General features: G+C 40.4%; 1 protein-coding gene across 1 annotated transcript; it reads right to left on the bottom strand.

Annotated features, from left to right (window-relative positions):
* On the bottom strand, positions 1–1,640 carry cldn5b (claudin 5b). The gene is given in 1 exon segment (NM_001006044.2): positions 1–1,640. A coding segment is annotated over 1 exon segment (663 nt). The 5' UTR covers positions 1,557–1,640; the 3' UTR covers positions 1–893.
* Between the last annotated feature and the right edge of the window lie 20,196 nt (positions 1,641–21,836).

The raw sequence follows: 21,836 nt of genomic DNA, 5'->3' as shown, positions 1-21,836 counted from the left end.
TTAACAAAAAAACATTTTATTTATTACTTTGTATATGCACAAATTTACTAAAAAGTTTCATACAATTATGTACAATCAGGAGGTTTAGATGATCAAACCAGCCTGCCTGCACGTTTACAGGCAGAACAATAGACATTATTCAGTGTCTCGTTGAAGCACAGACCGTGTCTAATTAGTAAAGCAGAACAAAAACAAGAAATATGGACCCTCCCTTCACCCCCCTTGAGCCACAGTGATAAAAATCGAACACAAACAAGTGGGTCGCGGACCCTAATATCATTAACGAAGACCAAAAATACCCGTGTGCATTTAATTCGTTATTACCGCGACCTTCGGTTAATAGAGCATTTTAAATAGCTTTCAAATGCAAGTATGCAATGCTGTTTCACTGAAATGAATCTACAGTACATTTGAATTGGATTAAAAAAACTAGGAAAAACTTCAGAACAATACCCACTCTTGTCTTGGGTCACTCTTGATCCAATTTAAATGTTGACTAGTTTAATACAAGACTTGTTGCATGTAAAAAATGGCATTTTTATCAATATGACCTGCAACATTTGCACTTTAAAAATAATTCTTACACTGTACAGTCATATAAAAGAATTGAAGATCAGTACAAATGTGTACAAAACATAAAAAACATGCTTATCGGTAAGCTACCCTTATGCTGATGATACACAGGGCGACTTTTTGAGCGATTTTGCAATGTTGTAAAGTTGCTTTTCCATTAAGAATAGGCAACAATATTGTATCTGGATCCCATTGCCCTAATTAATAACACCTAGTTGCCTATGGGATCATTTCCCAAAGTAGGTCCACGGTGTATCATCAGCATTATCGTTTTAAAAGTCCATTTGCACCTGCAAAAGTCCATATAGTTAGCCTCTTGATCAGACGTAGTTTCGCTTATCGTAGTCCCCATTGATCGATGTGCCTTTTGTCGGCGGAGGGATATATTTAAGTGGATATGTGGATTTCTCATCATGTGGACGGGAGAAACACAGAATCGCTCCTCCGACCAGAAGCATTGCAGATGCTGCCCATCCGATGTACAGCGCAGCTCCGATTTCTCTCTTTTTGGCGTAGGGAACTTGAGGATCGTAGAAGTCTGAGATGATGTTATTGGCCATCCAGCACAGAGGAATCAGAACAAACAAGCCTGCGACGATGTACATCACGCCTCCGGCGTTGACCACTTTGGATTTGATGGACTCCGTGTTGATGCAATTGGTGCATTGAGCACCGGCGATGGTTATCATGAGAGCCAGGACCCCCAAAACCGCAGAGATGACAGTCAGAGCCCGAGCTGTCTGGAGGTCAGTGGTCAGCGCCAGGACAGAGTCGTGCATTTTGCATTGCATCTGACCTGTGCTTTGAACAACGCAGGACATCCACAGCCCGTCCCAGATGTTTTGCGCCACCACAATGTTGCCTTCAATGAAGGCGGACACTTTCCACATGGGCAACCCACAGGCTACCATCACCAAAAGAGTCCCGGTGACGGTCAAGCAGAGTCCAACAATCTCCAGACATGCAGAAATCATATTTGCCATTGTTTTTTTTTTCTCCAAACTCTAAATCTGTCAGAAGCAGCACAAGTGTCTCTACATCGCTCAGATGAAGTGCTTGAGGAGTTTTTGCTCTGCAATGAAGGGAGGATGCTGTTATAGAGCGCCCGCAACAAAGAGGAGCGGCTCCAGCCAATCAGAGCGCGTTGCGTCTGCCAGCAGCCAATCACAAGTTAGAACAGCCGAACAAAAAAATTAGCATCCCGCAGTCAGAGTTTTTTAAACGTGACGGTAGTTGCTACTGGAAGTGTGATTTCCTGGCATTCTTTAGGAAGAAAAGCCCCCTTTACACAAGAGGGGCAAGTGTCAATGCAGGCACACGGATGTGTAAAACAACAGAGAATTAGGTGATCTTGTAAGGCAGCCAGGGCAGGAATAGTTTGTTACGGAGCGCTGATAATGAACGCGCACCTGAGGTAACGTTAAAGCGGCCACGTCTCGAATAACGCTTAGTTTAATTAGAGCCCGTGATACTGACTAAGGTAAAGTTAGTTTTATATTCACATAGACGTTCAGTGACAACTTGTGACACGGTTCCAATATTGTTTAACAGTCTACTTTGAAAATTCAGTCTGAAATCACATGTAAGGATGATCTCAGAACATTAGATTGAGGTAAAGTTGGTTCTACATTCGCACATTCGGACAGCTTGTGACACGCTCCCTATAATTAGTGTAACTATGATAACGTTTCTTTGAATATTCGGTCTGAAATCAGACGTCAATTTAACTTCAAAACAACATTAGCACTATTTATTTGACTGTAAACTTGTACTTTAGTAACTTAGTCGGTGGCTGCTTGTGTGATTTTACTATTTAGAATTAAAAGGAGAGAGTCTGAATGTGACAATATAAAACCAATGTACCTCAATCAACATTAGCACCATTTGACTGTAAACAACATTGTACTTTCAACAATTCTTTCATAAAGCGCAATAAATTTAGTGTAACGTTATGTTTGTGAGGGAGAGCGAGCTCTTACCTGTGTTTGTTTCACCTCACAGTCCAAGCAAACTGGTACTGTTTACATTGGTAATGTACTGGTAATGTTACATTGTTTCTCTCATTTTATTTCTTAAAATTGGTCAGAATAGATTTCTTAACCTGAATGTCTAATAAAGTTATGTTTTGGCGATGTAATAAGCGACTGTAATGCGATCAGCAAACCTTCTGAAACTAAAGTTACTTCTAGTAGGTCAGGAAAATCATAACAACGCCAAATAGCCAACCGGAACATCATAGCAACACCCAGCAACCAATCAAAACAGCTTGGCAACGCCTAGCGACCAACCAGAATACTTTAAGGGATAGTTCACCTCAAAGTTAAATTTTACTCACTGTTTACTCTCCCTCAAGTTGTTCCAAACATTACATTTTGTTATATTATATTATATTGTATTATATTATATTATATTATATTATATTATATTATATTACATTATATTATATTACATTATATTATATTTTATTATATTGTATTATATTAAATAAAATTTTATTTATTATATTATATTATATTACATTACATTACATTACATTATATTACATTACGTTACGTTACGTTTTGTTTTATTATATTATATTATATTATATTAAATTATATTATTTTATATTATATTAAATTATATTACATTACATTTTATTTAATTTTATTATATTATATTATATTATATTATATTAAATTATATTATATTATATTATATTATATTATATTATATTATATTATATTATATTATATTATATTATATTATATTATATTGGTATCAAACGTCAGTTATTATGCTGGTAAAATAACTTTTATTGTATTTTTTTATGGGTGCCAACATTCTTCAAAATATCTTCTTTTGTGTTTGACATAATAAAGAACTCATGAAGCTTTAAAATACCACGAGGGAGAGTAAATGATGAGAAAATTGGATGAACGATGCCTTTAATGTCCTTAAACTTGCGTGATAATGGATTCATCTACGTGCAGCCCTGTGTGTCATGTGTACAATCATAATGTATGCTTAGATTTGTTACTTCCTCTGCTGAAGCATGCTGAGGAGTGGTGCAGGAAAAACAGGAAGAGGGGTGAACTGTCTCATATTTGTGATTGTGAGCATGCCGCTGCTAAATGCAGTTTTTGTCCTGCCTTGTCAAATTTTCCAACATTATAGCGCAAAATAATTTCACTCTCACTCACTTTCTTGCGACCTAGTCCCTGATTTAGAATTCAACAGTAACAAAGTTGACAAGAATGCAGAGACAGGCACATAATATATTAATTTATTTATAACTGACTATACAAGTAATACAGAAAATAGATGTGTCATGCAAATGTTTATTTGCCTAGCAGAGTAAAAGGACTGAAGTTTTATACTTAAATATGTCATGATATTTGAAGCTGAAGGTATGATTCAGGGGGCGGAGTCAAAAATAGGTATAGTGGTAGACTTTAAGATGATAAATATAAGACAAAATAGCCCTAATTATACAGACAAACACTATATTTTGGAGATAACTTCACATAATTTGTTTTATTATTGCAAACTCTTTTAATAAAGTTTTTACTTTTGAAAAATAATGTAAGGTTTATCTAGGAGATGCTGAATTTACCTTCAATTCTAGAATCAGTAACAGTCATTCATTCATTTTCCTTCAGTCTAGTCCCCTATTTATCCTGGGTCGCCACTGTGGAATGAACCACCAACTATTCCAGCATATATTTTACACAGTGGATGCCCTCCCAGCTGCAAACAGTACTGGAAAACATCCATACACACTTATTCACACACACACACACACACACACTCAAGCACACTGGCCAATTTAGTTCATCAGTTCCCCTTATAGCGCATGTGTTTGGACTGTGGGGGAAACCGGAGGACCCGGAGGAAACCCACACCAACATGGGGAGAACAAGCAAACTCCACACAGAAATGCCAACTGGCCCAGTCAGGACTCGAACCAGCGACCTTCTTGCTGTGAAGGGACAGTGCTAACCACTGAGCCAACATGCCGCCCAGAATCAGCAATATAAAAGATAAATAAAAACACCTTACGTTAAGAAATCCATGCGCCAGTAGTGAAAACCAAAAGCCATTGACATCCATAGTAGGAAATATACAAGATATACAATGGAAGTCACTTGCATTTTTTCCCCCATGCATTCTTCAGTATATCTTCATCAGTGTTCAACAGAAGTAAGAAACTGAAACTGAAATAATAACAGAACTTTAATTTTGGGGTGAACTGGGCCTTTAATTCCATGGAAAGCGATACTGGAGAGATTTACAGTAACTGACATGTTTATCGTAATAAAATATGCTGTTTAAATTCCAATTAACAATGCAGATTCTAAAAAAGTAAGTGTACACATAATGCACCAAAAATAAGTGTGTTATCAGCAGTAACTTCACCATTTCTCAAAAGTGCAATAAAATTGCTGTGCAACACTTTCGGTGGAATCAGGGCTAATCTCGAGCGAGACTGAAGCAGGAAGCTCAGAGGAAGAGCTCTGTTGATTCAGGCTTCTGTTACTCGGGGTTGAAATCTTCAGCGTGCACCAGCTTCCACCTCTTCTGTCTGGACTGATATGTTTGTGTTAGAGATGCAGGTGCGTGTCTGACTCACAAGATCTGCATCCCAGAACTCTTTGTTAGTCATTTTAGGTGATAGGTTCGTCTCAGTGGAACAACTCGAGAATAAAGTGTTTTCCCCATGTGTCATCAGCTGGCCATATTGGAGAGCGGAATGTAAACAATCCCACTGATCCCAACAAAACGTGCATATTTTGCTAATTACTGCTGCAGAACTGGGTCATGCAGAGGGGTTGGGGCTCAATTGGAAAAAAGGGCACTTGTCTTATTTATATGAATTTTCTATAAATATAGTATGTTGACGAATAGTTCAGTATATACTAGGGGTGTCTCGTAATCGATCGAAATTTATGCTCAATTTCGATTATCGAATCAAAAAATAGAATCGTCGATGCTGCCACGCCCTCATGTCACGTCAGCTTGGCTTGGCAAGCGGGAAAATAACAGGCTTGTTGAAGTGCTTGTTGAATTGCAGAAGCAGGAGACCCGTCGACAGAGCTTAAACCCTCTCCTCTTTCAATGAAGTCGCCGGTGAGGAAACATTTTGGATTTCCAGTGAGTTAATCCAGTGTGTTTGCAAAACACAGCTTTGCAAGCTCTGCTATGTACTTATTAGGGTTCGTCCGATAGACAACACCGGCATCGCGATCCTCCGCCCGCCCCCGTTACAAATCCGCTCGCGAAAAGTTCACACTCAGGCCCTGTTTACACTGTCTTTGTTTTTAAATGGCATTTTTAGAACGACAACGATTTGACATCCACAGTGGCGTGTAGCATTTCTGAGCAGCCCTCCTTCCTCTCTACCTCTGACACACACACACACACACACACACAGACAGACACAGACGCACACACACGGCCGCTCGAGACAGCGGGTCCAGGCAGTCAGAGGACTGCTTCAATCTTTCACTCACTTGTACTTCGTCATTTTAGCGAACACCTCAGATACTGTTGGCTGGTTCCTGTTGGTTGTTCGTCTTTTTTACCAACGCCATTATAACGACACAGATCACTGCCTATTCACGAGTCCCGCAGAAAAAGTGATTGACAGGTGGTAATTATGTGTGTATCTTGCCTTTATTCATTTACTGTATGATTTGTTTATGGGTAAAACAAAGACCATGCAGGTCAGGTAGTTTAAACGGTAGGCTACAAATCATTAATTGGTCATTAATTAATTAATTATTCATAATCGAAAATCGAATCGAATCGTGACTTTAGAATCGAAAATGTAATCGAATCGAGGATTTGGAGGATCGTGACACCCTTAATATATACTTAGTCTTAAACGCTTACAAACCCAGAGTTTCTTTGTCTGTTGAACAAAATTACTTTTTCTATATTTTGAGGAATGTTGGACACCGTTAGCCACTGACTTCCCTAAAAGAGATCGAGCCTTCTGATTTATGGCTTCTAAACTCTGGAATAGCCTTCTTGATAATGTCCGAGGCTCAGACACTCTCCCAATTCAAAACTAGATTTAAGACCTGTCTGTTTAGTAAAGCGTGCTCACAATGCATCACATAACGGCGCATGAGGTGAGTGGGCTTGACAAACCACCTGTAGGACACACACCTCCTGTCTTAATACACTAGGCATAGTGACTTCTAGGCTGGATTACTGTAATGCTCTGTTTGCTGGCTGCCCAGCATCCTCTATTAATAAACTTCAGCCAGTACAAAATGCAGCTGCCAGAGTTATTACCAGCTCTAGAAAATGTAATCATATCACCCCGATCTTATCCTCCTTACACTGGCTGCCTGTTAAGTTTCATATTGAATTTAAAATATTACTTCTCACCTATAAAGCTTTAAATAATCTAGCTCCTGTTTATCTAACCAACCTTATGTCTCGCTACAATCCAGCTCGCTCTTTAAGATCTCAAAACTCAGGGCTTCTGGGAGCACCTAGAACAGCAAGGTCTACTAAAGGAGGTCGAGCCTTCTCATTTATGGCTCCTAAACTCTGGAATAGCCTTCTTGATAACGTCCTAGGCTCAGACACACTCTCCCAATTCAAAACTAGATTAAAGACCTGTCTGTTTAGTAAAGCACACACTCAATGCATCACCTAGCGGTATGATACATGAATGTGCTCCACGCAGGTTTCTGCATCTCGTTTATATACACTTTTAACAGCAGCTATGCTAATTATTCACTTTATTTTCTATTTCCACTTGGGGATACTCATCAGACTATGCAGCGCCATTGATTTGATCCTACTGTGTTGCTATCATGTCAATATGGAACAAAATCTCTGAGGAATATTTCCAGTACCATGTTGAATCTCTGCCCCTGTATCTTTTTTACCACTGTTACGAGTCGTTGTAGTGTAGTGTGTGTGTGTTTGTGTGGTATTTCTTTCCCTCTCTTGTTCTCTCGCTCTCTCTCTATTCGAATTAACAGCAGATGCAGCAGAACATGTCGATTGATGATTGGCGCTTGGAGTGGTGGTGGTTGTATTTAAACCTTCAGAGAGTATGGATTCAGTGGCTCCCTGCTCTCTCTCGATTCTCGCTTGTTCTCTGTGGAGATTTTATTGCTCAAGTGATAAAAATTAGTCTTTGTTGCTTATGTCTCTTATGTGGCGTTTTGTGAGATGCTTTTTCATTTAGTGGCTAATTCGTATGAATTCGTACGATCTAATTCGAACAATTTAGTACGATTTGCTCATCCCCCAATGACGGTTGGGTTTAGGGGCGGGGTTAGGTGCCATGCCTCCTTTTTGAAATCGTACCATTTCGTACGACTGAACTCGTACGAATTCGTACGAATTACCCACTAAATTGGCAAAACGTAAAACACATTTTCTCGTGAGATCAGGCTGGGTTTTCTGTCTCTCTGTATGACTTGGAGCATTGTAGGAACGTTTGGTGCCTTCTGTTTTCATTTTCTCCTGTGTTTGTAGGGAGATAAGTTTTCTGTATTTTATTTTATTAACTACTTTCCATGAAAGTTACTCTAATTTAGTTAGCTTGGTTTATTGTCATTTTTTTTGGCTGAACCCCTCCTGATGTTATTTTTGCTCCTTATTTTCTGTAAATAAATCATAATTTCATGTTAATTCTCGGTGGTTGTGTTTTGGGTTTATATTTTGGGGAGAGAGAGCGCGGGGGCACCAGGGATTATATTTTAAATCCCTGTTTTTTTGTTACGTTTTTGTTAGACCTCTTTTTAATTAAGGATTTTTAATTTAATTCTTAACAATTACGAACTTCCTTTGTAAGCTGACTATTGTTGTTTTAATGCACTGCAGCAGTAGCAAAAAAGACAATATTAACAAACTTAAAAACTTGGTTCTTTTGTCATATTAGCTTTAATCCAAAGCGTCTTTGTTGTTTGGTGTTTATGTCGCCAACATGAGCCTGTGAATTGACGTCTCTGCGCTGTTTTGAAGTAAACAGTTACAGGATGCCAGTAATTGCCTGATGACAGTGACAGATGCTCTCATTGGCTGATTCAAGCTTTTCAAATTTTGTGTTTATCGCAAAGTAAATGTTGCATGTTGATCCCTTGATAGACCACACCAAACCGTTAACGTTTACTACTATTTATGCTGATCATAGCAGGGGATACATTTATACCCCCCCCAAGGAAGCCAAATGTACTGAAAAGTCTCCTTATTTAGTGTGGCATCTGAACAAACCTATAACAAACGCTGCCCTCGTGGCCTAATTTTATAGGGAGAAATCTGATAAGGAAATCACCAAATGGAAGGAAGAGTGGGGTTTTATGATAACAGAGTAATAGCAATGAGAGCAGAATGCATTAGGGACATGACGCTATACCAGTGTACAAAACCAAACATCAGCATTACTATTGTTGACACTTTGGGTAAGAGGTTTTTTGTTTATTATAATTGTAATTAACAAACTTTGAGGGCAGGCTCGATTAAGACTTGATGTTAAATACTAAAAACATTTTTATTTTCTCTTTGCCATGATGACAGCACATAATATTTCACTCAATATTTGTCAAGACACTAGTATTCAGCTTAAAGTGACATTTAAAGGCTTCACTAGGTAAAGTTAGGGTAATTAGGCAAGCCATTGTATAATAGTGGCTTGTTCTGGGGACAATCCAACACTAATATTGCTGAAGGGGGCTAATAATATTGACCTTAAAATGGGTTTAAAACTATTAAAAACTGCTTTTATTCTGGCTGAAATAAAACAAATAAGACTTTAATTAAGTCATAATTTCGTCTTCAACTATATACACAACTGTTTTTGTTTATTTTAACACCCTGATTAATTAATTCCTTTGTCTTATTAGTCTAAATAAACTGACGATTATCTGGGAATCCTTATTAGATAACTAAATTAACCTAAAATCCTTAACTAAATATGAGTTCAGGGTTAATAAAAACAAAACAAACTTCATTGTTACAACAAGGACAAAATAAATCACAGGTAAGTATTATAGGTTATTCAGTCATTCATTCGCTTTCTACCGCTTTTCTGGGTCCGGGGCAGCAGTCTTAGGAGAGCACCCCAGACTTTCCTCTCCCCAGACACTTCCTCCAGCTCCTCCGGGGCGATCCTGAAGTGTTCCCAGGCCAGCCAAGAGACATACTGTAGTCCCTCCAGCGTGTCCGGTGTCATCTCAGAGGCCTCCTCCCAGTGGGACATGTCTGGAACACCTTCCTAGGTGGGCGTCCAGGAGGCATCCGAAACAGATGCCTGAGCCACCTCAGCTGACTTCTCTCAATGTGGAGGAGCAGCGGCTCTACTTCGAGCTCCTCCCAGGTGTCAGAGCTCCTCAGGAAACAAATTTCTGCTGCTTATATTCGAGATTTTGTCCTTTCGGTCATGACCCAAAGCTCATGACCATAGGTGAGAGTAGAAATGTAGATTGACCGGTAAATAGAAAGCTTTGCCTTTCAGCTCAACTCCTTCTTTAACACAACGGACTGGTACATCGTTTCTGTGCCTGAAGGTTGGGTTGTCGTAGTATTAACCTTTGACTACCACCTGTTCCACAATACACCGGCCCCTTACGGCTTCCCTTGAAGGTGGTGGGCCTGCGGGTGGCTGGTCCCACGTCGCTCCGTGGGAACCCGGCCACCAGGCACTCGTATGCGAGTCCCAACCCCAGACCTGGCTCCAGGGTAGGGCCCCGGCTGTGCCATACCAGGCGACGTCAAGGTCCTTGATGTTCTTGAACTCATAAGGGGTTTTTGAACCGCACTTAGTCTGACCTGTCACCTAAGACATCGTTTTGCCCTGGGAGACCCTACGAGTGGCATTAGCCCCCGACAACATAGCTCTTAGGATCACTCAAGCACTCAAACCCTTGCACCACGATAAGGTGGCGGTTCATGGAGGAGTATAATAGGCTATTTATAAAAAATATTCAGAACCTTTCTGTAGGCTAAAGGACAACATAATACAAATATAACCTGCTAACTTCAGTCAGTATCTTTGCATTAACTTTTTTTAAATAAATTCCCTCTCAAATCAACTTTCTGTACAGTGATTAGACTCAAAACCATTCATTCATTCATTCATTCAGTTTTCTTTGGCTTAGTCCCTTATTTATCAGTGCTCGCCACAGTGGAATGAACCACCCACTATTCCAGCATATGTTTTACACCGCGGATGTCCTTCCAAGTGACTTTTAGGATAACTTTTAATAGTTTGGAGCGCTATATTGTGTGTGTGTTGTATAAGTGCTCTTAAAAAGTGGTTAAAAACAAAACAGCAGTGTTTGCACAAATAGTCTACTGTTGGTTGGTTGGATCATGTCGCCTTTGCTTTTGCCTGCAGTAATTTTATGTAAAGAATTGTAATGTTTTGTATGTTTTATTATATTTCTATTTTGTCAATTTTAAGCCTCCTGTGGACAGGTGTTGAAAATTAGCAAGTCTGCTAAAACACTTAAACAAATGCATTTGGTTGTCCAGTGTAATTGTGATGTCCATGTCAAATAAATAAATAAATAAATAAATAAAAATATTTTACGCTACAGAAACTTTGTCATAAACTGCAGCACATTTTCAATTATTTCTCCTGATATTGTTTCTTATACATTATGATATTACTTCAAACTACTAAAATGTCAATAAAAGTTCCTATATTAAACTGTAGAGTTGAAGTGAACAGAGCCGAGATCAACATCCCATAATGCTGTAAATAAACACTTGTGAATCGCAAAAGGACACTGTTAACCAACAGATATTTCTTACCGTGCAGAAAAATCAAGATGAAGATGTGCAGTGCAGAGTTTATTGTAACTGAACCAACTCTGACAATTGTGAACACACCCTTAATGCAGAATGTGGACGCACACGTTTAATCAGAGCACACATAAAAACAAGGTCAGCTAATAACTGGCGTCATTTCCTGGGAACAATCAGCCGTCCATCCGCATGCATGCACGTATAATTAGAAAGAACACAAACAACGCTGCATTAATCAAAGCTGATCTCAGCTCATGTTCACGTGCCAGCCATGAATATCCCAGCAGGGACAACCCTTGTAGACAATGCGCCTGGTGCACAGACTGTTTTTCCCAATAGTACCAATCACAAATGATACCTCCACCCAACAGGGAAAACAAGCAAGAGTCAAGAATGCATGATTAATGTATATGCTGTTATGGCAATCAAAAAATTGTTCAAGGGTTGGCACTGTCACCAGAAGGTCGCTGGTTCGAGCCTCGGCTGAGTCAGTTGGCATTTCTGTGTGGAAAACCCTCATGTTGGTGTGGGTTTCCTCCGGGAGTTCCGGTTTCCCCCACAGTCCAAACACATGCGCTATTGGGGAATTGATGAACTAAATTGGCCGTAGTGTATGAGTGTATGTTCTGGTCCTCTAGGTTGGGGGTTGAGCGTCAGGCTAACAACCCACCTCATAAAACCTAGATGTTACGAAACACCAATATGGTGCGGCTTAATATCAACTTCCATATAAATGGCCCCGGGAGTAAGTCATGGAAGTCAATGGAGCAAAAACAGCCACCATCATAGCAAAGGGGTTGTACATTTTCCCTGAGAGTATTGTTGAGTTTTTGTAAAATTCAAAAGCATTTTCACTTTTGATTTTTGTCACCAATAATCAGTCCATTTGTTGAAACACAGAGAAAGCTGTGGCCAAATTAAGACTCAAAATGACCCAACAGAACACATGAAAACATCCGCAATAGCACACAAGGGTTAATGCACGTAGGTCCAAAACACACCCTCAACTCATTAAGACAGGGGTGTCCAAAGTCAGTCCTGGAGGGCCGGTGGCCTGCTGACTTTAGCTCCAACTTGCTTTAACACACCTGCCTGGAAGTTTCTAGCTTCCGCTTGTTAAGCGTGACGTCAGGCGAAGTTGCTTCCAGGTCCAAGCGCTCTATTCAACTGTATGGGAAGACTCATGAAATGGTAATAATAAACGTTTACAAAGCGATTTAATCCTTTCGAAAATCACGATCGCAATATATATGACCATGCCTAATATGCGATAGCCAGAAAGTGATTCATTTTTTTATAAATTGTTCAAAATTTGGTGTTTGTGATGCAGCAAGCCCAGAGATTGTTGTGTACACTATTGACCCGTTTCCACTGAGTGGTTCGGTACGGTACGGTTTGGTACGCTTTTATGGCTGTTTCCACTGTCAACAGGCATACCGAACCATACAATACCACTTTTTCAGCACTCTTTTTGAAAGGATACCAAACACGAGAAAGGATACCAAAAGGCGGAGCTAGACGCACAGCTGAACGCTATTGGTTTACAGAGATACGTCATTCGCTTACGCAACAAGCCAGAATGAAAACAAAAAACCTGCCATGTTTAACATACACAGCAAGAGATTACAGCGGAATTATATATACATATAATAACGAGCCATGGTCAAAACGGGCTCAAACAAACCTTGTCATCGTCTTGATGAACAGCCACAAAGCCATGGAGTAGAACCCTGTGCTTCATAGTTGTTTCCGAGCCAGTCTGAAGCGGGAGCGGTTTGGCTTTCTTGCTTGCGCTCGCCGCACGTCTATATCTGAAATAACAGCTTCTTGAGCTGATGATAATCACGTGCGCTTGATCATTGACGTGATTTTAAAACCCGATCCTGTCAGATACTGACAAACGCGAGAGTGAAGCATTATTTCTTCAGCAAACGCGAACAAACTGCCTTGTTTTAATTTTTATCATGACCTTTTGGACTAATATGAACTGGGAGTGATGGAGTGACTCTCTAACAGAGGCTACATGTGCTGCTGAAGATTACACACACAGATGAGAGGTTTGCGCTGACTGTAGGCTATACTTTATGTTGTTTTGAACCTAATTAAGGCTGAAATGTCGGCTGTGTGTAGTTTTTCAGTAGTTGGTAACATATCTGAGACTGTAAGTGTCTGTATGTGTTCATATATGTTCATTTATTTATTTATTTTATATAGTTACAGACGTTACAGTATAGGCTATTTAGCGCTGTCATTGATCTGCAGTAATAATCAACTCCTGTTCATAGAAAAGTTAGTAATAAACATTTATACACAAGTGTTTATGTGTGTAAAGCGTCTGTTTTGTGAGAAGTGCTTTTCATATGATGTGAGCGACCCGTACAGCTTTACTGTAGACATTTCGTCAAGCGAGAATGATGCGACTGAAATTTTCTGTCATGCACCACCCACACCACACAGCAAAATCCACAGTAAAAATAACTTAATTTAGGTAGTATTTGGTCCCTCTTCAAATTGATGTAATGTGTATTTATATAGCGCAGTTATTGTGTATGGCCATACACCCAAAGTGCTTCACAATCATGAGGGGGGTCTCTACACACCACCACCAGTGTGCAGCATTCACTTGGATGATGCTTCGGCAGCCACAGGACAACGTTGCCAGTGCGCTCACCACACTCCAGCTATTGGTGGAGTGGAGAGACAGTGATAGATAGGTGGAAGGGGATTATTGGGAGGCCATGATCGTAAGGGCGGATAGAGGGACTTTGGCCAGGACACCAGGGTTACACCCCTGCTCTTTCACGAGAAGTGCCATGGGATTATTAATGACCACAGAGAGTCAGGACCTCAGTTTAACATCTCATCCGAAAGACGGCGCCCACTGACAGTGTAGTGTCCCCTTCACTATACTGGGGCATTAGGACTCGAACAGACCACAGGTTGAGCGCCACCTGCTGGCCTCACTAACACCACTTCCAACAGCAACCTAGTGTTCCCTAGTGGTCTCCCATCCAGGTACTGACCAGGCTCAGCCCTGCTTAGCTTCAGTGAGTAACCGGTTTTGGGCTGCAGGGTGATATGGCTGTGGCAATTGAGGTAATGTTACTTAGCCTTCAATGAAAGGATTGATGAGATGATGATTGAGGACTGAGGATGAACACCAGTTGTTAATAAGCAGAAACACAGAAGAGAAACTCAAAACTACAACTGACTTCAGATGAAATTACAGCCTTAAATGAAATCAGCTGAAGTATAATACAATGGATTTCTCAAAATCTCAGCAGAGGATCAACTTGATCAATATGCAACTACACAAACAGCAGCATTACTTATTACTAAACTTACTAAAGTAAAATAAAGTTTGCCTTACTATTTCAAGAGTTCACACTTAGCTGATGATTGATAATAAAGCTAGTTTGGCGTGCTGTCCCGTAAGAGAGCCCTGAGCTTATAAGATCCTCGAGCCCTGGGCTCCCTCCCATTGCAAGGCGAGAGGGGAGTTTGAGCTCAGGTAGATCTCGATGACTCCCTCTCTTGCTTGTTGTAGCTAAGTGTCAGATATGGATGCTGAATGTGTACTCAGAGTTTAGCTAAAATATTTTGGATTAATTGTTTAGAGTGCTTGTTTTTAAACTGTGGGAGGAAACCGGAGGACCCGGGGAAAACCCACGCGGCCACGGGGAGAACGAGCAAACTCCGCACAGAAATGCCGTCTTGTTTGGAAAGGAATTAAACCAGGGGCGTTCTTGCTGTGAGGCAACAGCGCTAATCGCTGGCCACCGTGACGCCCGTTTGAAAGGAGGGAAAGTAGGGTTGGGTGGGAGGGTTTCTTCAAGACGAAGATATTGAGATGAGAAAAGTCTGGTTATTTATAGTGAGTTAAGAATCGTCTGATAGGATAATCAGTTATTAGCTAAAGTTGGAACAGCTGTGAACAATCATCATCTCGAAATTTGTTTCAAAATAAACTTCACAAAGAGGGACCAAATACTCTCTGAAGTGAGTAGATACCCTTGGTTGGATACCCTTGGTAGTGGAAACGCAAGTCTGATAAAGGTGACTCGTACCGACCCGAACCGTACCGTACTGTACCAGTCAGTGGAAACGAGCTATATGACTTAATATAAAATTCACTTTAATGTGTGATATGAACAAAAAGTGATCATAAACGAATAGTTTCTTAACTCAAATGAGTGGCGGCTTGGACCCGGAAACAGTATTACATACGTCACCAACACGTCACCACTAAACAAGCGGATACCTAGTTAAAGCTTGATTAGCTGGTTCAGGAGTGTTTGATTAGGATTGGAGCTAAACTCTCCAGGACACTGACCCTCCAGGACACCCCTGCATTAAGAGAATAAGGACAACCCTTTTAGATCATGCGCCTGGTACACAAGACTGTTTTCCCCATCGTTAAAATAGCAAAAGTCAACTCAGATATGGAGGTGACGCAGTGGCGCAGTGGGTAGCATGTTCGCCTCACAGCAAGAAGGTTGCTGGTTTGAACCTCGGCTCAGTTGGCATTTCTGTGTGGAGTTTGCGTGGGTTTCCTCCTGGTGCTCCGGTTTCCCCCACAGTCCAAAGACATGCGGTACAGGAAAATTGGGTAGGCTAAATTTTTCGTGTATGTGTGAATGAGTGTATGTGAATGTTTCCCAGAGATGGGTTGCGGCTGGAAGGGCATCCGCTGCGTAAAAACTTGCTGGATAAGTTGGCAGTTCATTCCGCTGTGGCGACCCCAGATTAATAAAGGGACTAAGCAGACAAGAAAATAAATGAATGAACTCAGATATGTGTTCACCTGCGCTATGTGTTTTAAACTTTCCATCATTAACATAGAGACCTATAACTTACTTGGGCTCAGTTTAATTACAGCAGCTATTTACTCTGTAAGTCATACAGTACATAACATAAGCAGGAATCCTGAGTGCTCTCCAGACAGACGGCAGAAGTGCACAGAAGCTCTGATCTGCATGTTCTCTCCAGATGTTTCCTCTGGTGTGAGCTCACTGCACGCCAGGTGTCTGGGATTCAACACGTATCTATCCGACCTCATCGCTGACATTGGGCAGGACGTGAACACAGAAAACAAAGCATCCAGACCTCCTCCTCTGGCACGGCGTGGAGGATCTCGACCTGTGGATGCAGATTTGAGCCGGTCGGAGTTACGTGGGCTGTGGACAGATGGAGTTGTATAGTGTGGAAATCCTGTCCTGTCTTATTATTTCCCTCTAGACTATTGTTCTGACATGATGGCCAATCCAATCCAAGCATCCATCAGTTTTCTCCAATTATTATTCTTTCACATGATTTCTGAACTAATTTTTTTCAATTTGATTTTGATCATATTTTAATTTTTCGCCTTCCTGTGAACTTTTATTCTTTTTCAAATACTTTTCAACAGAGCAAGACCATTTTTACAGTATTTCCTATTATATTTTTCCTCTGGAGAAAGTCCTATTTCTTTTAGTTTGGTTTGGAATGTAAGAAAAACATGACAAAATGGTTATGCCAGGTGCTAAGGCCAAACGTAGCAACTGCTCAGGCCAATTGTCAGTATTATTATCTTCATGTCATGACTTTACTTGGAGGGGCACATTATAATTAACTTACTTACTCACTACCATTCTTAACTACTCATGGACTCCTGTTTAATTGTTATGATAAACAGTTATGCATATACATCTAAGTCGCATTTACATCTTAAAATTCATCAAAATGAACAGTTTAAACACAGGAGTGGACAGGTCCGGATTGGCTAATCGGGAGCACCGGGAGAATTCCCGGTGGGCCGGTCCGTTTTTTGGCCGTGAGGGCCGGTGTCCCTAGCTGCTTGCACTCTCAGCAGTCACACTTTTTTTGCATCTATTTATTTATTTGACCATATCTTCACTCTTTTTATTCATTATTTTGCCGCAGTGCCGCTCTTCTTATTTATTTTCTTGCAGCCCCGTGAGCAAAATGTAGCCTGCAGGTTAACTAACGTTAATGATGATGTAACGTTAACTATCATCATTCGACCCCAAACAGCGAATTCGAGAATTTGAATAATTAATATTAATGAATAATACACCTGCTCAATGAAAATCAGATGATTCACTACATTAATAAATCTGACATAACTTGATCAGAAAGCTAAAAGGGGAGAAAAAGATTAAGCCATCAATAGAAAGTAATAACGTGTCTTGCAGGTCACAGTCCAAAACAATTTTGTATTTCTGCTGAAATAGCTCTATTGTGGACCAGTGGTAAACACGTTGAAGTGTGATGCTGCTGACCCGTGTTCGAATCTCACCTGGGAAATATATATATATATAAATTTTTCATTTTTATTGTTAAGGCATATAATACTGTTAGGGCTTTTGAACATTTGAATTTCTAAAGCAGCTGTTTTCTTGAAAAAGACGTGATAGTGTCATTAGAAACTGAATTGGAAATGACCTTATTTTAATAAAGTCAGTCGTGAACTGAGGTGGGCCGGTCTGGCTTGAAACTCCAGGGCTGAAGATGAGTCCCACTCCGGCCCTGGGAGTGGATGAGAAGCTACGAGAAGATAGGGCCCTATACACCCGGCGCGATACGGCGCAAGACGTGTTTGGCGTGATTTGTTGCTATTTTCAGATCAGCGCAACCCTAATTTTCCAGTTTTGCGCCACATTGTTTAAACAGTAAATCCATTTGCGCTTCTTTGTGGACTCATTGGTGTGCTGGTCTAAAAAGGAGGTGTGTTAAGGTGCATTGTTGAACTGTTGCTATTTTAAGGAACTGAAATAAACTGCACGATTGACCTACTAAAAGTTTCTCTTAAGTCAAGTAGAGCATGTTAGTTATGCGCCTATGCAGGTCCAAACGCTTACACACTGCTGAATACACACAGGATGGACAGCATTACACAAATATCTTTACAGATGAACACAATTATTTTCTACATAGAAAAAAAAAATCACTGCTTCCATGCTGTCATGATCACCAGTGATCTAACCTTCATAGATCGCTGGAGAACATTCACATTTACACGGACTACAATCCTGTCTCATTATGAACTACAAGTCCTGTCATGCAACACAGACACACACACACACCTGCTCCAAGTCTCCATTGGTTACACTCGCACAGCTGAAGCTGCTCATGCACTGATTACACACACACACACACACATATATATATATATATATATATATATATATATATATATATATATATATATATATATATATATATATATATATATATATATACGGCTCTGTCTGCCGCCTGTACTGACCATCTGTCTGTTACCTGACGACGCCTCTGGATTTCCTTGATTGTACCCGCTTTCCGCCTGTTGTTGATCATTGCCTGACATTGTCTGACCACCTATTCTGAATAAAACCTGCATAAGGATCCTCACTCCATTGTCCCTCATCCCCCTCGGTTACACATGCCTTCTTCACCTCGGGGGGCTTTTTAAGTTCATTCATGACGATCTACATCTGTATAATGTGATTATTATTAGCAGTATTATTTACTATCTGCAGATTTTTATTTGTTTTAATAAACACGAGTGTAGATGTGTCCAGCTGTGGGGTTTTGGAGACGTCTGCATCAGCATATGGGGCATAAGAGCAGGACGTGTGTTTGGATATAACTCAGTTTTCTGACCACACTTCATTATTATTGTTCATTCATTCCTTTGCCGGTGATTAGAACTGAGGTTTCGACACAAATCTTAGTGTTTAACAAAGGAAATTAAATATGTGGGCTATTGGATGTGTTCAGTGGAGTGAGTTTCCACCGTTTCCTCACTCCACCAAAGTAAAGGAGTAAAGAGTAAAAGTAAAGAGAAAGTAAAGAGGCTGAATGGAGGAGGCTCGTTCTTTATCCTCGTGCTGCAGAAGCTCTGTTTAACTGTTTTCTCGCCAGTGAACTGTTCAGTTTTTACACTTACAAACTCCGCCATGTAAATGGCAAATGCTAAAAAAGAGGAGAAGCATTTTAGCAACGAGACCAGCCATGTGTAAGTACATTTAGACTCGTTTTCAGTGTCTGTGTGTGGTTCTAGCTGTATTGTAGCTGTTTTTCAGCTGTTTGTACAATAATTAAATATATATATATATAAATTTTACTTCTTTTTTGCTTCTTATATTTTCTTTGCAGACCTGAGACTTGCCTACAGCACTTATTCATTGTTGCTCTTATATTTGTGTAAGTTGCTTCCTTGTCCTCAATTGTAAGTCGCTTTGGATAAAAGCATCTGCTAAATGACTAAATGTAAAATGCACCATGGAGCAACACAACTGACTCTTAAAGAGAATGAGAGACGAGACTCTGATTGGTTTAATGCACCTTGAGCTTTATGCTGCGTTCACACCAGACGCGGCACGCGCATCAAGCGCGAGTGATTTACATGTTAAGTCAATGCAAATGAGCGAATAGACATCCTGCGGCGCGATACGCGCGAATGACGCGGCGCGAATGATGAGAATTGCGCGGTGCGCATGGCGCGAATGGCGTGGCACGAATTGAGCATTTTGCACGTTTGACGTGCTTAATGCGCGTTTCGCGTGAATCATTTGAGTTCGAAAATCTGAACTTCAGCGGACATTCGCGCCGCATTAACCAATCAGGAGCTTGCTCTTGTGGGGGCGTGATTGTGACGTATCACCTGTTGTCGGTGTTCCAGGGGAAATCCCCCTGCAGACATCGACAAGAAGTTCATCAAACTGAGCTGGGCTCAGTCAGAAGCACCGCTGAAAACCTCCATCAGACAGATGGCAAAGGAAGCGAGTAACCTCAAATGTTTACGCGGCTATTAACGTGCGAATAGCGTGATTTATCCGCGCGTTCCGCGTCTGGTGTGGACACAGCATTAGACTTTGCGCCTAGATCATTAAAATAGAGCCCTTAATAATAAAGTGCCCCTCCAAGTAAAGTCATTACACAAAGATACATGGTCATGAGTTTGATAACAGGTCATGAGTTTGTGTTGGTTACATTTAGCTAAAACTAGTGTTCATTAATACATTAATTAACAAATATGTACTAACAAGTAATTAAGGTAGCCATTATTCACACATAAACTCATCTTGTAGGTAAACTTAGTTCATAATTAGCGAATAACTTAACTCATCATCAGATCAAAGTAAAGTAATGTTTACATATTATTCATTTTCTTTTCGGCATAGTCTCTTTATTAATCTGGGGTCACCACAGCGGAATGAACTGCCAACTTATGCAGCATATGTTTTGCACAGCGGATTGCCTTCCAGCTGCAACCCATCACTGGGAAACACCCATACACATAAATTCACACACATACACTACGGACAATTTAGCTTACCCAATTCACCTATAGCACATATGTTTGGACTTGTGGGGGAAACTGGAGCTGTTCACATAGTAGTACATCATTATTCATGTACTCTTATAGTAAAGTGTTACCTCTTCTTCATTATAACGTAAATGTAATCCAAAAATAGCCGTATTGCAATATCATAGGCATGCAATGTCATCTGTAAATTCATTAAAGATTTGTGCTAAAATTATTTACCTTAATATTTACTGTAATGGCTGAACAATGAGCTTCTGGAATGTGGAAAAGCTGGTGCTGATGATTTATGCGAGCGGGTGTTTTGTTTATATTCACAGTTCTCTCATATAAATGGCCAAACGCCAATCTTTAAGACTCATGGAGTTCATTTGACAAATCAACCCACCCATCATGATTCATGCTGGTTTATAAACGGCAATGCATTTAATAATGTGTTCCTCAAGAGCAGAACTGGCGTTTATATATCCTAGTTATCACCAGGAAGCAGATCCGATTGTATCTGGAACATTAATGTTGTCACTTCAGGAGGAAACTGTGAGTCAAGTACTTCATATACAGCAGTTATTGTACAAATATGAGTAACATTTAATCTGAAATTACTCACTTGTGCCCTCGGGATGAACTGGTTTTTACTGGTCACCCGCAGCTGTGGAAATCCACTCATCTGACTCAGTTTCCTTCACATTTCCTGAGCCGTTTTCCTTATCGATCCTCAGATCAAACGTTTGCTTTTAAGTCTGAGGCCTGTTTCCTGTTTCCATACAGTGCAATCCTCATAAAGCAGCGCTTATGGGCTGTACAGCTCCTCATATTCCACACAATGTAAACAAATCCTTGCTGTCTTGAATGTTTTAGTTCAGTCAAATTAACTTCACTAGTCATCTCCACTTACATCGATCAAACTGACTACGATAAAGCAGCATAAAAATATTTGTTGTCTTGACTTTTTGTCATTCATTTCTTTTACAGTGCAGGGTTGCTGCATCCTGCTCCAACAGAGTCTGGATGCAACCCACCCTAAATAGTTAGTGAATACAGAATTAGTGCATCCCAAATCATCAGGGGCGTTGCAAATCTCATACGTATGCACTTGGGAGGCACGGTGGCTCAGTGGTTATCTCTGTGAGCCTCGGCTGGGTCAGTTGGCATTTCTTTTTTGAGTTTGCATGTTCTCCCTGTGTTCGCATGGGTT

This window comes from Danio rerio, chromosome 10 (genome assembly GCF_052040795.2).
Source record: "Danio rerio strain M-AB ecotype USA chromosome 10, GRCz13ab, whole genome shotgun sequence".
Classification (NCBI taxonomy): Eukaryota; Metazoa; Chordata; class Actinopteri; order Cypriniformes; family Danionidae; genus Danio; species Danio rerio.
Note: the sequence above shows the minus strand (reverse complement) of the source record. Positions and strands in the feature narration are given on the sequence as shown.